The following is a 17,932-nucleotide window of genomic DNA, read 5'->3' as shown; positions in this document are numbered from 1 at the left end:
ATTATGTATCGTGTTGTACATTACTGTTTCTCCTCTCACCAATCAGCGATCTGTGTTTGAATGGCAACGTTTTCCTTCAGAATATTACATGTAAATTTATAAAATTAATTATGCTCGCCAATAATAATATACATATTTACATATATTGAAACGTACATAGCTTAAAGAAAAACTGCAAATTTCATTCTGCACACCGCCTAATTCGTTTGACAACAAATTAGTTTATGTTTTTAATTGAAAATCGTATGTTGAAATTACATTTTTATTTTACATAAAGTAGTCCAATGTATAACAAAAATACATGTACATAATTAATTTAGTTGTATTCACTACAATTTTTAAATATTATTAATATATTTTATAGTAAATATTTATGTTGAAGATATTTTACTTTACCAAAATTTCTCGTGTTGAGATGCTTACATAAAAATATCATCAACAAAGTAAAGAAATGTACAAATGCAACGTTTGTTTTAACGCTAAATTGTAGGTGGCACTCTTCAAAGTTTGTCACACCTGTTAAAACTTCAAAAATTTTAACCTCGAAATGTACAAATACAATAAGTGGTTATATGATTTATTGACTCATTCTTGAAATGAAATAGTTTTATTTTAAATGTAGCAATGATGATGCTGATCACAATAGAATCACCCACTACCTTTTCTCATATTGTATTTTCAAATAATCGGTAGTTCTGCGGGAGCAGTTTTAAGCAATGCACAAATACATATAAAAAAATTTTGTAAATAAAAAAAATGGCATTTTCATTTCGCGTCGGCACTAAATGGTGTCATGATTTTCCAAAGTTGGCCAGGGAATCTGGATTCTATTTTAACATGCACAAATCCAGAATAAGAGTAGACTGGAATCGTATAAGTATGTAATGTTTACATAAATACAGTCCACACTTAATTTCTTTGAATTTTAATATGGATATGATTCTAGGTAATATAGACATAGATCGCATTATAAGGGACAGAGATTTTTATGTGATCGATGATAATATAAACAGTGTAATAGATTATTCCTTAGAAAGTGAATACGACATTAAAATTTTGGATCCCAGTTTTGTAAAACTCTTTCGACTTGCACAATTAGCTGTCGAATATTTATTATATTGCAAGGAATATTTAGATCATAGTGTAGTAATATTAAAAGATGAACTGAGATCAAAGATAGAAGAGAATGTAAAATTAAAGAAGGAAGTTGAAACTTTGGAAGAAGTGATAAAGCACTTAAAAGAAAAGACAAAGGATAGGAGTAAGTTAATAGAAACTAAGCTTGGAGATAGTAGTGGAGAAATTTTTAAGGTAACGAAGTTGCTTTGTCTGCTATCTTGATATAATTTCTATATGTATAATAAAGTTCTTTTGTATTTGTAGTGCCCACACTGCCCAAAAGCGTTCATATCTTCAATGTTCTTAAGTGGTCACATCTTAAAAAGGCATGCATATATGTCTGACATGTGCATGACTTCCTCTCCAATACATGATCATTATCGTAGTGAAACAGAAAAATTACATAATGAAATCAAAAACTTAAAAGAAAGACTGAATGAGACGGAGAGGGTGATAAGAAAGGAATCCGAAAATGTTTCTGAGAAGAAAAAAGTTATAGACTATGATAGAAGATTATCTGAAAGTGGAGTTGATAATATTAAATATGATAATAAACCTGAAGAAAATCAAGGGTATAAAGAATACCAAGAAGAAATACGAAGTTTGAAAACTATGCTCTTTGATGAAATACATGTAAGTATAAGATATACAAAACATGTAACATTATGTATAATTTATTAAGCAAATATTTCTTAATAGAACTTAAAACAGAAAGAGAAGATACTTTCTGAGAAAACAACAGAAACAAATGTTCATACACTGATGAATCAGCAGGAAAAAGAGTTTCAAAAACTAAGGAATCAGTTGTTTGAAAAAGTAAGTGAATATTGTCTTGTAATGTTCATTCAAATAACTAATTTCTTGCATTTTATTTTCACAGTTAACTCCAGATATAGAAAGTGTGCAAACAAAATTACAGGCACAAGAAAATTATTGGAAATCCAAGATTGAGCAGCTAGAAAATCAACATCATAAAGATGTTGAGAGACTTACAATGGAATTAAAACAGACACAGAAAACAGCTGATAATATGAGAACTGAGTACGAGTCTAAAGTCAATGATTTGGAGCGTCAAACTGCAAATCAATCGAATATGTTAACTGAACAAAGCAAACAAATACATTCTTTGTCGAATGAACTAAGTGTTTCACAATTCAATGAAAAAAATAGATATTCTGAAGAGTTATCAGGCGGACATAATCGATCTACAATGTCGAATCAATTCAGAATAAATGTAAAAGAACCAGAGAAACGTGATTTTGAACAGGCAGATGATGTAGATGTGAAAACAGAGCAAATAATTGTAGAAGATTTTGAAGATACATTAAGTCCACAGTTGCAAAAAAAAGTAATTCCAGTAATACCACAAAATAAATTTCTAAAAACTGTTCAGCCAGTGCAATCTGGAAACAAAGAGATGACATATGAAGACAAAATAGGTATAAAACAAAAAAATGAAAAATTAATAAAATATGAAAAAGTAGATGATAAGAAGATCGCGGGCAAAGATTTAAAAGGTTCTACTTCAAGTGATGAATCGTTGTCTGAAGACTCTGAATCAGAAAAAGCAACTAACAATGACATAAAGCACAAAAACCAAAACAAAAATGATCAGTTTATTATAAAATACGAGTTGAATGATTCTGGAACGAAAAAATTTGAAGATATGTTTGATAGAAGTATATATAATAGATTTTTATCTAGCACAAAAAGTATTAAACAATCAGAGACATCAAAAGAAGATCTAAGTTCTGAAATGGATTCAGAGTTGGTCACTTCTGATTCAACAACACAATCTGAATCAGAAAGTGTTACTGTGGTTAATAATAAATCTTCGGTAAATAATCGTAGACCAAGTCCACCTTATTCAAAAGCTAAAAATACGATGCAGAATAATGTGTTCCCTAAAAAACTGAAAGAAAATTTATTAGATGCATTTGAGCAAAAGTTAAGAGATCTAGGAATAGATCCGGAATGGCAAGGCATACCGAAGGCTACATTTAAACAAAAAATGGATATTTTAAAACATCATCAAAAGATTGCAACGAAAGTAATACAAACGATTTATAAAATAATGAATCGTAAAATAAACAATTCTGCGTATAATTTATCATATTAACTCTGTTTCAGAGAATACCAAAGTATCACGAAATTAAATCGAAAGCAATTGAGAGAATTCTAAAAATAATCTCTAAGGAAGAAAAAGGCACAGAACATTTAAAACATTCGAAAAAAGCAACCTTAACTAAATTAGAACGTAATGTTAAATCAACACCAATAAAAACCTTAAAGGATAGGAAAAATTTTGGTAATTGATCAATTTTGTGAATTAATTTAATATTTTGGACATTTAAAGTAGTATGGGCATATTTTTTTCAGGTTCTCCTGTCTCTACTACACAAGCACAGGATGTTCAAAAATCGTGTTCTTCTCTAGAAAGTGATGAGTCTATTAGAAATGAAAGTGAAAATGAATTATTCTCTATAAAATCTTCAAAGATCTCGAATTACGAAAACATGGAACACCCAGTAAAAGTATCTTCAAGTTTTATAAAATCAGGTAATAATACTTTGCAACCGCAAGATTCTGTGAGCATAAAAGAAGCTCTGTTTGAGTCTGCACAAAGTCAAAGAAGAGATAGTAAAAATATGTTAGATGTCAGATCCATTCAAAATGAAGATATCAATAAATCGAATATGCATTTAGAACCACAAAATATTTCGATATCTCCAAAACACAGTAAAAGTGTGTTGAAATCTGCAAACGGGTCATCAAGCAGTTTAATAAAGAAAAAAGTTAATTTCGATTTAGAAGATGAAATGGACTTAGAACCTTCGCTAAATTATAGTACTAAAAGAGATCAAACACATGAAAGAAGCTGGGATGTCTTAAGGTGCAAAAACATTCTCTTTTTAACATTTTTAAAAAAATAATTGCAATTAAAATTGATCTGTAACTTTTTATTTATTTAGAGTCTTTGATGATCAAAAACACTTATCAGACAGAGAAAGCTTCAAGAACACAAGTAATATAGTGCTGAAAACAGCCCAAAGCGATAAAATTGCTAAAATATCAAAAAAACTTGAAGAACAGGTAATTACATATATAATGTATTTAAGGTTGAGTTATATATTAAAAAAAGAATTTATTTCAGTTAAGCTTGGTAAGACAAAAGCCTGTCGGATCAGTCGAAACAATATTTTCTTCAAAATATATGCAGGATACACAAAATCAAAATAACGATGCTCAACAAATGAGTATTTCTACAAGTATAAGTTCAATTGTAGATAGTTCAGTTAAAGGGTCAATATCTAATTATAAATTAAATGATTTAATACCGCGACCAGCTCCACGTAATTCGAAGGAAAAATCATCTAGCACATTATATGTGGAATCAGTAACAGACATTTCAGACTTAGATGCTCAAATTAATGACATCTTAAAATTAGAATAAACATTGGTAAATCAATGTTCTTAAACCCAAAAAATTCATGGAAAATCAGTACGAAATAGTGCCTTGATAATAATTAAAATAGGGTTGATCATTTTATTTAATTACTCTAGTCCTTGCTACCAAAGAGACAATCATTGTGTCAATAATTATTATATTTATTCTAACAAAACACTTTTGTACAGGAAATAAATAAAACAATACATTTAATTACCTTGCGTTTGTAAATCATACCTGATAGTTTTTCCATTAGTATTTATTAATTCATACCGCAAATCTAATCGTTTATTAACTTATTAACAATTGTTAATACGACGATTTCTGACTTTCAATTCAAATTTAATAAAACGTAAAATTAAAGAGTATAATAATGCCGACACCTAGCAGGAAAAATGTGCTACTAAGTTTCGATCACCTTGATCGTGTTCCCGTAGATGTCGCTATAAGTCTGCGAGACAACCAATAACCAAGGTTATTAGTTACTGATTATATTTATTTAACCAAGGTGTACATAGGTTCGCAGGTATGACTGAAAATAATACTCCTAATAAAACCAACCAATTTTGCTTTCATACTTACACACATTAAAATGTTCTTCAAAGGATGATGTAGAAGTTGTTAAGAAACATTTACTCTTGACAAAGTATTTGACAAGAGAAGAAGACTATGGCGAGTGGTATGTTGTCAGATTATCATGGCATACAATATTCCCGTTGTACATGAGTTCAAGGTAGCAATGGTAACTTCATATTCTAGTACAGTTTTTTGAAAATGTACAAGACTAAAGAAAAATATACAGTACTTTTTACATGTTGTAGTTTCCTCGGTCTTAGAGCTTTTAGATCTGAATGTTTTAATTTTTGTCCATTGTGCAGAATCTTGTGCGCAGTCGTGTGAATGCGTCGCCTAGTGCTTGGATGGCGAACCACGGGACGAGCACGCGAGACGCCATATTGAGCGAATGTTGATTGAATGCGGTTTAGGTGTTTACGCGGTTCCAAGTAAAACCCGTGGAAAACCGTATCGATTGCCGTGTGGCCCGGTTCGAGTGCTCGCAAACGATCCACTTGGTGTACCAGTTGCACCACGCGGTGATAGAATGAGCGGCAGCGACGGTGAGGACGGTCAATGCAATAGGACGAGAGAAAGCAACGTAGTAGCGATGGGTGACGTTCTTGCTAAGAAACACGCAGACGATGTACCCTGTGATACCCGCACTGCTGCAGACGACGATCAAACGCGGCAGGAAGTGGACCTGGTTGACGATTACGACAGCGACGCTGTCAGGTCGCCTGTCGTCGCGGACTTGGTTCCTGACGCGGTACGTTCTCTATCACCGAATGTAATTGCACCCCCTCCGAGAGCCATTGATTATAAACCATCGATATTTCTTTCGAGGAAAAACGATGGTTCTAGTGCATTAATATTCTACACGCTAAGTCCTCGTTCTCTGTACATCTTAACCTGTTAACCGAGTTAATTCGTCGTCGAGAAATTTTTCTCCAGCGCGCATGACGACTTAACTCGTTCCCGTACCTTCAAGATCACGCGTTTTTACTCGAAGTCTACGGATCAGTCGTTTTGTTTTTTATGATCATCGTGTCAGTATGATGTTTTTTTGCTTCTTTTGACGGCGAGTAGCGTAAAATGTAATGTATAAAAAATATTCACAAAAAATTATTTCAGTTGCTCAAATTGTAAAGTAGCACTAAGCATTGTATCATTGAGTAGAGTAGGTAAAGTGTGGATCTTATACTTATTTACAATAATAAAGTGAAGTAATATTTGTTAGTTTCCAATTTGTTTTCACACTTTTATATTTTACTTATAAATTATTTGTTTATTCGTTTTTTTATCATTGTAATTACAGTGAAATACACTTGTTTTGCAGCATTGCATAGATATGATATTCAAATTGTTCTTATCTTATATCAGTTACAAATGAAACATTTTCAAATATTTTCTTCCAGAACATGGCAATAGACATGAATGCAGTGAATGCTTTCATAAAAGGTGCAAGGGCTGCTGGATATGTACAAAGAGGTACATATAAAGTAAGAAGGTAACTATCACTGTTTTGAAATGATTCACATTAGATTGAGAAATAAATAATTGTAATAAAATTCATTTTTATTGCAGAGATCTCTGTAGGGAGGAATTACAAAAATTCATGAAGTTCCAGAATCTATGGACAGAATTGCAACAATACATGCGTGCTTCTTTCAATGCTGCCCTGGAAGCATCTCATAATCCAGGAAGCTTACAATTGCAGCAGAACGCACTTTCTATGGACAATATGCATGAGATTGTACTACAGTGAGTTTAATGAATGATTTATCCCTCACAAAGTTCCCATAAAGTCGCCAAAAAGTCTATAAATTAATTGTGTTTGTTTTTTTCAGGTTGTGCAATTGGGATCCCTCACAGTTATCTTCGAGGCTAGTTAGTCAAGCACGAGAATTTGTTGTAGAAGTAAAAGTTCGATTGATAGCTATTCTACGTGATTATAGTGTAAATAACTTAGCAGAAACTTTTCTTACAGGTAGCTTGAATGCTATTTTCCTTAAGAATACAAAACCTTTTCTTAGCCACTGTATGTTACTGACCTTACACATATGTGTTATATGTGCAGGTCTCTTAGACGATTATGATGCACTGATATCAACAGCATCACAAATATCTGAATTAGTAAAGCCTTTGAAGGGTTATTTGTGCAAGTTTACATGGGACTGTTTTATTAAAAAGTTATATCAGATCTATGTATATGATGACCCGATGTTACAGAATAATCTGTCTCCTTTTATCGGACAGGTAGGTATCTGAACACTGTATAAATACATGCTCGAAAATTACGTCAAAAATCAATTTTCCTTCGTTTTTGCAGTTAAGGAAACTTTTGCCTTTGAAAGGCTCGAAATACGAAGGTCTTGTATATCGGTATTTAGCATTGGACGATAAAATGACGAAAATTAGAGATCTTTGGCCTGACACTGAACCATGGATGGACAAATACAAGTAAGCAATTCTAGAGATTATTTTCTGTTTGATGTGAACAGGTGAGTTCGGTGACCTTGGTGCAAGGGAATGAATGTATGATCAGAATTTCATAAACAGCACACATTTCAGTGCAGAACAAGCAGTTCAAATGACCAGCCTTAGACAAATATGGAAAACTTGGGAATTATTTTCGGTGACTAGGAAATTTATGGAGCAACGTATGTCCAACAAATCGCTCGATAGTGGGAAGTATGTTATCATACAATAAGAAACAAACTTTTCTATGTCATTAGATTAGGGGTACAGTATTATGTTTTGTTATAGTGAATTACAAGAGGTGGATGGTCAATTGTCGACGCTCACAACACAGGGGAAAGTTACCATCTCTGAAATGGACAGTAGGCCAATAAGTCCAACTCCGGAGTTCAGTCTGGATTCGCTAAACATGCCTTCGTCTGCCGAGATGGTTCAAATTCTCTTAGACGATTTGAACAAAGACCAACTGTATAAAGTAGCAGAAACGGCGGATGCGATATCTACGGCTATTTACGCGAACGGGTAAGATAATCCTGTTATCTTTTATTGTAAAGTATAATTTGTATCAGTTTATAAACAATTAAGTATTTTCAAAAGCCTATAATAAATGTAAATTGACTTTACAGAACTCATAACGAAGGAGGGTGCTTAGAAGACAACACAAAGGAGGGGAAATGTTGTGAATTTCACTCGTGCACAGGATCTCCAGTGTCACCTAATGTAAAAAAGATTTATATCGCCTTAACGTCACTCCTTTTCTCGAATTAATTAACTGAATCAATTTACAGATGAATAAAAACGACACAGAAAGTATAGGATTGCCAATAGAAAATCCATTTTCACAACTCATTAATGGTTTTTTAGGTAAAGTATCTTTCAGTAACTAAATAATTTAGTATTGAATTGCTGGTGATTGTTTTAAATTACTTTTGTAGAGGACACAGCCAATTGTTCGGCCACGCAGGTGAAGAAAAAAGCGGATCCAACGGAGTCGAAAGAGGCGAAAGTTGAGGGAACCGAAGTGAAAAGTACTCGGGAGGATACAGATCTGAGAACCGAACCGCAACCTTGTTCATGCGTGTATCAGCATGTTAGGGAAATAACTGAAAGGAAGAAAGAAGTCTTAGAGAATCCCCCGTGTCCGTGTTTATTGAACTCTAAACGGAAATGGGACACCTGTGCCTGCCTAACAAAATGTAATTATGAAGGAAGAAACAGAAATTTTGTTGTTATCATGATTATAAATTCTAATAACATCATTAGCTGTACCTGAAACCGCCGTACCGAATAACCATCCGAAGCCTGTCTCTCCTTCAACCTTGAAGACTAATTCAGAGCCAAGCAAACCTGCCGTCAAATCTGGTTCTACGCAGTCCGCTCAAACACAGACGAGACATTCTACTACGCAGACGCCGAACACCGTTCATAATCATCCAACACATCAGGGTAGGTGTAAGTGATAAATCGTTCTATTTGATTTCAATCAATTGATTCATTTAAATAACTTTGCTTGAAAACATCTATTTTATTCAAAAGCATCATTTTTGTGAACATCAAAAATATTCCCTACAAAGTTAAACAATTTTTTTCAAAGCTTAAATTACTGTGGACTTGCAGATTGAAGTCCTTCCATGCACATCGACCTTATAAAAGTTGATGTTCGATTTTTTACAAACAGGTACAACTCATCCACCACACACGCACGGACCTCTTCCGGACCTGGTTAAAAACACAGCCCCTCCTCACAGATCTCACACACACAATGCTCATTCGTCGCATGCATGTCACAAACAGGCCAACGTTGAGCACATCAAAAGAGTGTCATGTAATGACTGTTAGTACACACTCGACGTTTCTATTTATACTGATTCCATAACTGTAATTTATAGTATTTTATATTTCGCTTTTAGTGAGTTCCGGTGACGGTGATTGTTCTGACTCCGGAAGCAGTCAGGAGGACTCTTGTTCGACCAGTAGTTCAGCACAAAGAGACTCGAGTAGACATTGTGACTGTTGTTACTGTGAAGTATTCGGACACGGAGTTGTAAGTGTATAGTTTCAGTTGACTTTTAGAACTATCTTCAATATAATTTTATTAACCATAATCTTTGCTTTGTAGCCTTCTGTAGCTCCGGTGAGTAGAAATTATAATGAAATGAGGGAAAGGTTACGACAGTTGCTGACTAAGAAGAAAGCCAAGAAATGTAAAGCTACATGTAGTCCTTCAAAGAGTTCTTCGGAGTCATCTACCAATACGAATCCGGAAACGAAGGCAGTGGCTAACACAGCACCAAGGTCTAATACTCCCGTTTCCGCTGCCCTAACAGTTCAACAGGATCAAAGAGATCAAAGGGATTTGGAAGAATTGTTAGAGTTCATCGAAGGTAATCAGAATGGGAAGAAGGATAATAATAAAAAAGCAGAGAAGAAGGCCAGGCAAAAGCAGCGGAAGGTTTGTTGACCCATATTCTGAATTTTTCTGTGCGTTTCTGTCATTATTTTAATCTTATTTCTTTTCTGTAACAGGTAGAAGAAAAATTAAAAAGAGATAGGCAAGAAGCGGAAAGACAGAAACTGATAGAATTACAAAAAAAGACACCAGAAGTGACGATTACAGTAGTAGATCCACAGAAACCCGTTCCTCAGAGATTATTACCTCAGTGTAATCTTCCCGAAGTATCTATTTTACCCACGTCACCACCAGTAGCGTTGCCGAGTGTAAAGCAATTAAGTAATAAAAAGAAAGACAAGCAAGAAGTTTGTAGCAGTAGTAGCAACACTAGTAGTAGTAGCTGTAGCAGCAGTAGTAGTAGTACCATTAGTATAAATAGCAAGACGAAAGTTGCACCTGTGAATACGAACGCGAAGAACAAAAGTATTAATTCGAATAAAGCGGAGAAGACTGTGGCCGCTGGCCAGACAAACAAGACGACCGGCAAGTCTGACAAAGCCGAAATTATTAATAAGAATAATAAGGTGTTGACAAGTACCAACGGTATGAATGTGAAAAGTAACCAGAACGTTACAGAGAAGTCACTGGCGGTGGACTTGAGCGAGAAGAAATTGACGAAGAAAGAGAGAAAGAAACAGAAGAAAGAGCTGAAGAAACTGGAAGAGGCGAAGGCGAAAGAGGTGAAGAAACCGGTTCAGGCAGAGAATCAGCCCCAGATGGTCACTATAAAGAGGGTCATGGAGTCGAACAGCGCGGAACCAACGGTCACGATTACATTAAAGGGTCAAACGCCAGCTGAGGACAAAGTATTGTTCACCCTGGTGAATGGTCAGACCAAGGAAGTGTCCCTTCCCAAGTTGGAGAACGAGCAGAATCAGAATATCAGTGGGAAAAAGAAGAAAACCAAAGCAAATAATAATAACAATAATAATTCTAACAGTAATAATAACAACTCGTTGCAACAAGGGAATAAGACACAACAAACAAATAACTCGAAACAACAGTCGCAAAATAAAATTAGTGATAACAAAAACGTTAAGCAAGGAAACAGCGACAAGATTAAAGGGAAGGACGAGAAGAAGGTGCAACAGCAAAGTATAACAGAGACAAAAAAGTCGAAGAAGGATAAAAAGAATACTGAAAATAAAGAGAATGTTTTGCAACAGAATACAGTAAACAAGAATAAGAATCAACAGCAAAATGTGACCAATAAGAAACAGAATAAAATAAACACTCCACCCCAGACGCCAGTCTCCCAGAAGACCTCGAATCTCAGTAATGAAAACAATAAGAAATTGAAAGGTCAAGAGCCAGACAAAGGCAGCCAGTTGAATCCTAATAAAAATAATAAAAATGCTAGTACTAATGCAGCATGTAAACAAACGAAAAATGATAATCAGAAGATACAGTGTAAGATACCTTCACAGACAACAATAAAGCAACGCTCAGAGATTCAACCTGTTTCCACAGAGCGAGTTAGTTCTCCTTTAAGTAGCCAGTTCAAGGATATCAGTGCGAACTCAAAGATCAACATAGAAAACTTGAAATTACCGCCTGGCATTACGATAACGAAGGTAGACGCTCCTGTCAAGCCATTGCCGATAAAGTCAGCCCCGTTGCCCAAGCCTGTGAATCCTCCCAAACAGACTACCATAATTGCGGCTCCAATGAGCAGCGTTCAGTCTAGTTACTCGAGCCCTCAAGCAGGTGGTAACGTGATCGTAGTTGATACCGGGAAACTAAAACAAGACCTCCTCCCTAAGCCTACAGAAAAAGGTGAGTACCCATTTTATAGACTATTACCTAATAGCGTAAATATCTTTTCCACCTCATTTTATTTTCATAGATGTATCTAAGGAGACACCTCAAAATTCGAGCACCACTGGGAAAAAGAAGAAGAAAAAGAACAAAAACGCAATGAACTCTGCCAACAGCAATAATCAAACAGTAGCGCAGAACAACGATCCTTTTATTAGCGAGCATACCGATGAACCAGCCAGAATATTGCACAATCCTAACACAAATATGGTGACCATAAGGAACCCAGCATTTGGTCCGATGAAAGTCCCACCGACCCAGCAAGCAGCTATTATAAAAGTTTCTGAGAACGGCATGGTGACCATTAGGAGTCCAGCGCTACAACAGGCAATCAACGCAGGGCTCACATCTCCTCCAAAACCTGATTACATAGTGAAGGGTGATTTGTCATCCAGGACGTCAACCGATGGTCCAAACCTGAAACATACTAATGGTATTATCCCGTCTAGTCTGGCCGAACTGAGAAGTAGACTGACCCCAGACTGCACAACTCTCAGCGATCTGGCTAACATCCAGATTAGTAAAGTGACCAATGGTCAACCAATACCAGAGAACGGGATCAACCTGAAAGGAACCAGCGTGACCCTGACGAAGGTGAGGACAGAGACGAGCATAAAGGATGTACAGAGCGCGAAAACGGCGGTCCGGGAAGCCATAAATGCCTCGATAGCGGCGTCGAGTAACGGGAAGAGCAAGAAAAAGAAAAAACGCGGAACCGGCACGAGACAGTGCGGCGATGACTGGAACCTCGTTGGTGAGAAACAACAATAATCAGAGTTTAACATGTAAATTTGCTTCTTTCATTTTTTGTTTTCCTTAACAGACACTGCCAGAAACACACACACGCACACCTAGATGGATCATTCCATAATAAGACGATTACCCTTTGATGAAGACACCAGAGATTTTATTCAAAATGAAATATGAGGAAATGCTTTAGGGTTAGTTTAAGTCATCAGGAGGATAATGGCTTAAATCTTCCATTATGATAATTAACGCTAAATCATTGCGCCATTTGGAGTCAAATCTCTGGCATGTGTTAGTGTGGAATGATCCAAACACACACGTGTACACCCAGGGGCAGCATTCCTTGCCCCTGGTACTAGAGTTACTTGAATTGACTTGTTTGTTGAAGACACACAGAGTCCATTAATTGACAACACAACCAGTATTGAGTCTCCGGACACAAGAGCGTGTAGGCTGGTTCGTACTGACGACGGTTTTTCTTTCGTTTCGTTTCGTCAGGAGTGGACAGTGTACCGCGTTAGGACGAGGCTAGGTCAAAAGATTTATTCAAATACCGGATGATACACAGTCGGGATCTCCTCGAATTGGCCGCCACAAATTTCTCAGGGGATCGGTCCGGAAGAAACTCTGGCCAGTGAGCACTATCTTTTCTTTATTTTCTTTTCGGTGTTCGCGCGTGCCGACGACTTATTTTGTTGGATAATCCAGGTGACTTTTCTGTCGAATGCAATCTGTAGCCTTAATTATCACATACAAGATGTCTCTGACCTGAAGCTGTACCTTCAGGAATGATTTTGCATGAAAAGAGGAAGTCGAAAATATAGAGTAATATCTTTGGATACCATATATCATTTCTGAAATAACATTATCTAGTTGAAGATATATTTATGTTTACAGTTAATAAAAATTCTAAAAAATGAATAGACTCTTTTATCGGGTCAGACACATTTTTCAGAGTATGAAAGAACAATAGAAAATTTTATTCTAAATTTTCCACTTATTTTTTTTTTATGTAAAGTCACTATGTTTAGGTTTATATCAGTTCAGAGATATTCTGTATATGCGCCATGTGATCTTAAACAAGTGTCGCTTTGTAGAAGTGTTCTTTAATCTTAACAAAAATTTCTAGTAAATGATGGTTCTTAATTACATTGAATAAATAATAATTCTAACTTGGTAACTGTTAAAAAGGCTGCACTAAGGAAGCATGTAAAAAATTTAATTTTAAATTTATTTATCATTGCTAGAGTTGAAAATGACATTCTATCTCCTTTACATAAACGTATAAAGACTTGATTTGTTGGTTTTATGAATTTTTACTAGAAACATTTTGTTAATTCTGAAGTATAGGACACATCTACTTGGACACTGGTTCGGATTACCATTGTACAGTGTGTAACGCCACAAGTATGCCAGATTTCAAGGGTGGATTAATGAAAAACGATGACGAAAAGTGAATGCAAACAATTTTAGATCCAGTCTTCCTCGTTTTACAGTATTATATTTTCTATGCATCTTCGTAGAAGGTACTAAGAAGTACCAGCTTGCATCTCAAATGTATTCTGCTATTGATGAGTATCATTTGTCACAATCAACTTAGGCATATGAATACGTGAACATTTCCCATGTATTTTTCACTGCGACGTTCTTGAAGATCGACCCATTTGTCGTGTTACATCCTGGATACTTTTCATACTTGGATACCTAGGATAGTTTGTAGCCTCTCTATACTTAGGGACCTCTCAATTGTCTGTTCATTCTTCTGATTATCTATTCTGCCACCCATGGCAAAAAGTACTCGGTCGAGAAATCTGGGCCTCTGCCTTAATTATTTATATTGACTGACAATATTTTTATATAGCATGAACAATTTAAATATTTTTATAATATTTTGCATAGTTTATTCACATAATTTATAATTTTCTTGCTAGATTTTCTATTTATCAAGGAGTACCTTGAAAAAGGTATCTAACAAGGTGTTGATTATCATTTTAAATGTTCCTGGAACTCGGCTATAGTATATTATTTTCTGTTTATTTGCACGTGTGTAAATTGTTCTTTCTGCAATCAAGCACACGACCTTGATCGAACCCTCTCTGTCAGGGGTGGCAGTCCCTTCTAGAAAGACAATGATGGTCGTAAGCACGCGGAACTCTCGGCGAAAGCATGACAATTAGAGACCTCTGATTCTAGATCTATTTAGACATCGATCGACCTATTCAGCAAATCTGTTGTCGCACACACATAGTCGACTGTGGAAAGAGAAAGGACAGATAAAGAAAAGATATGTTGATCACTCGAGAGAACCATGCTTTGCTCAAGTTAGTTGGCACAGCCAACTTGTCTGCTATTTGATACATTTTATTGTGATACCAGAACCAACCAAAAAGTCTAGGTGATAATGATGAGATCGTATATTTTTTTAATGAACTAATGACGTATTTTAATAAAAGAGATTTATTATTTTGCCCTACATTTATATTATACTCTCTTTTTCCCTGTCGGTCACTGATGCCATCCAAAATGCTGCATGCGTATGGATAGATCAAGTCAAATGTTATTTTTCTCTTATATATCTTTTCATTCTCTCCCTCTCTGTCTTTCTTTTTCGAACACATATACACTGATTCGTTTATGTTTTATTCAATACCCACGATTCATTAGCCTTTTTTCTGTAGGGCACCTTACTCCAGACAGGTCACCTGAATGAGTCCTATAATTTTGGGTACAGAAAGAAATTTTCAATACCTTAGTTTAATAGGAGACTAGACAGTCTAGTAGATCATGTATTAAATCGCTTATTAAACTACAGCTACAAACATTTCTTTGTGTTTAAAAAATTATAGGAGGCTGGCTTGAGGGACCCCATGTGCATTGTAGATTCTTTTTCTCAATTTTTCCATTTTCGTGTACTCATATTCGGGCAATACCCGGTGCAACCAAAGAGAGAAATAAGAAAACAACGATACTCGACTATCTGCACAGCAAACTTTAATTCTTCCCCCTGTCCCCCCCCCCCCCCCCCCTCAAACCTTCTACCACTACAAAGCGTCATCAACTTCTAGTATTCAGAGCGTGTCTTTTCCAGAGAGCGTATTCACGCCCAAAGATATAGACCTCGAGGACGGGGAGATGGATGACGCTGAACGCGAATTGGAGGCGTTCAAGAGGTTTTGTCTGCAATCCGTGCCACCTCCGCGCAAGGAAAAGGTCAACCTAAACATCAAGGACATCGTGCTGAAGAAGAAATCGTCGTCATCCGCGGCGGCTGCCGCCGTCATCGCCGCTAATTGATTTCACAGCGATAATAACTCTAGAGGCCCTCAAGTTCGCGTGCGGTGTTGGCTCGGTGCGGAATTAATGGGAGTTTCCGTTCCGAGGGGGCGCCCGAGCTTAAAACTCTAAGAAGTACGCTTTTTCCACGAACAGACAATAATATATGATTTTAATCGGAATTGTCTGGCGGTTTTATTTTTTAGCATTAATGAGCGTCACCCTGAGCGAATCCCTCGACTCCGCGTGGTGGTGAATAGGCTAGTTTAAGGGGTTCACTGTGCGAGGACCTCTTGGCTAACGAGAAATCTCTGATTGTCATTTGTAGAGCGATGAATACTACCACCAATTATGTAGATGTGCACGCAGGTGGTTGATGTTAAATGTCTCTTATTATAAATAGCCGAAATTTGTATCTAGGTAGAAGTTCCAGGTGAATGGAAGGTCACTTAACAAATTGGCAGCTGTTGATGTAGACCTACGTCATTTTAAAGTCTATAGTTCATGACTCATTTTAATATTCTCAATTTGTAGATGCAAAAATGCTGTAAACATAACAAAATTGTACGCTGCTGAAGTGTTAATTATCTTCCATGTGAGCAAAGGTGTAGAATAATTAATAAGGTACACGACTGCCAAAATTGCTATGCCATTTTTTAAGCAAGACTACTATTTATTACCGAATAACATAAATTTACCACCTGCAAAATTAATTATTGGTAAAATATTGTCGCTCGACAAGGTCTCATTGAATGATTCGTTGCGCCAACAGCCTGACCCCTCGTAGCGTACTACACTCACGCGTATCCCGTAAATTTCTCAAGAATGTAAAGCGGATAAAGATACGCGATAATTGTGATAGTACTCGGAGTCTCCAGGTGGTAATAAGAAAATTCTGTTATTTTTGCATCGAGCCAACCACCGCCAAACGATAAATGTAATACTGCCACGGCCGATGCGAATGAACACGCAATCGACTGGGAACGTGGTCCGTTTCCGGTTCTCGACGATTTTGTCGCGGTGGCTCCTGTGCTAATTACGATGATCGTTTGCGAAAAGAAAAAAAACTGAAATAATCGACGAAGATCAGCAGGCAGCCGCTGCGGTGCACGATGTTCGTAAAGGTCGTCGACGAGGGGGACGAACGTCGTTATTTGTCGTCGTGTCGTTGTCGTGTCGGCGCCTAGTCGACTTCATATTTTTAATATAGTAGACGAGCGTGTAACAATTAATAGAAATTCTTCCTTTGCGGAGAGACAAATTAAAAAAACAAGACACCTTGGGTACAATGTACGACGGGTGGGGTGACGCGTTTGTTCTCGAGATACAGACGAGCCGTAGGTATATATATATATATATAAAATATATATATATAAATAAAAAAAGAACAGAAAAGTGTATGTATGTATATGTATATCTATAAATATAGTAGGAACGAATTCTCCTGTCGCAAGGCTGATTTGTTTTAATTGGCCTTCGATCCGATCGCGAGGAAGATTGCGGAATCGTAACATCGCGTCACACCGCGACATTTCCTTGAACTGTTTCGCGATACTTAATCAAGGATAGTATCGGTAATTAAGCGAAACCCCACCACTGATGTATCAGCGTCGCGTTGACTACGATCGCTATCTAGGGGTTTCAAAGATCGTTTCATGGATCGACTTTTGTCCGATACACAACACCACTGACACACGTACACGGAGACACTTTCTCTCTCTTTTTTTTTCAATAAAAGCAAATATGCATTTTTACCGAATTCATCTATTGTACTTCCTTGCCTTCTCTGCCGTTCTTTGCAATTTTGTTTCCTCTACCAATTTTCGTAAATGTCCGAAGTTCGAGAATGAACAAAAAAATGTATTATTCATTATTTTAAAGAGTATGATTCTGTAACTTCTTTAAACTGCAGTGATGTATGCTTATATGTCACAAAAACTCAATCTCACATATGTATTTTTGATAACCAGGCGCCAGTTCAATTCTGTGATTTTTTTGCTATTTAATTTTGTATATTACAGTCAGTGTATGGTTTGATC

The 17,932-nt window shown here is 36.2% G+C and overlaps 2 protein-coding genes across 3 annotated transcripts; both read left to right on the top strand.

The window, feature by feature from the left end:
• The first annotated feature begins 515 nt into the window (after positions 1-515).
• On the top strand, positions 516-4,757 carry Dzip1 (DAZ interacting zinc finger protein 1). Of its 2 annotated transcripts, XM_078177031.1 has the most exons (10): positions 516-877; positions 947-1,311; positions 1,384-1,752; positions 1,819-1,935; positions 2,000-3,169; positions 3,250-3,427; positions 3,499-3,678; positions 3,826-4,012; positions 4,092-4,212; positions 4,274-4,757. In XM_078177031.1, the coding sequence occupies exons 1-10, from the start codon at positions 757-759 to the stop codon at positions 4,571-4,573; spliced, it is 3,108 nt and encodes a 1,035-aa protein (XP_078033157.1). In that variant the 5' UTR covers positions 516-756; the 3' UTR covers positions 4,574-4,757. The 2 variants fall into 2 exon arrangements, with proteins under 2 accessions (XP_078033157.1, XP_078033156.1); XM_078177030.1 differs by having other exon boundaries at positions 3,499-4,012.
• A 745-nt stretch (positions 4,758-5,502) lies between these two features.
• LOC144467984 (uncharacterized) lies at positions 5,503-17,643 on the top strand. Its single transcript, XM_078177029.1, has 18 exons — positions 5,503-5,891; positions 6,541-6,632; positions 6,710-6,886; positions 6,973-7,112; positions 7,203-7,381; positions 7,455-7,585; positions 7,697-7,816; positions 7,892-8,125; positions 8,230-8,323; positions 8,392-8,467; positions 8,539-8,799; positions 8,867-9,055; positions 9,282-9,437; positions 9,514-9,647; positions 9,723-10,055; positions 10,130-11,831; positions 11,902-12,627; positions 15,709-17,643. The coding sequence occupies exons 1-18, from the start codon at positions 5,532-5,534 to the stop codon at positions 15,912-15,914; spliced, it is 5,310 nt and encodes a 1,769-aa protein (XP_078033155.1). The 5' UTR covers positions 5,503-5,531; the 3' UTR covers positions 15,915-17,643.
• Positions 17,644-17,932: the final 289 nt, after the last annotated feature.

The sequence above is a fragment of the Augochlora pura genome, chromosome 3, assembly GCF_028453695.1.
Source record: "Augochlora pura isolate Apur16 chromosome 3, APUR_v2.2.1, whole genome shotgun sequence".
Classification (NCBI taxonomy): domain Eukaryota; kingdom Metazoa; phylum Arthropoda; class Insecta; order Hymenoptera; family Halictidae; genus Augochlora; species Augochlora pura.
This window is presented reverse-complemented; position numbering and strand designations above follow the sequence as displayed.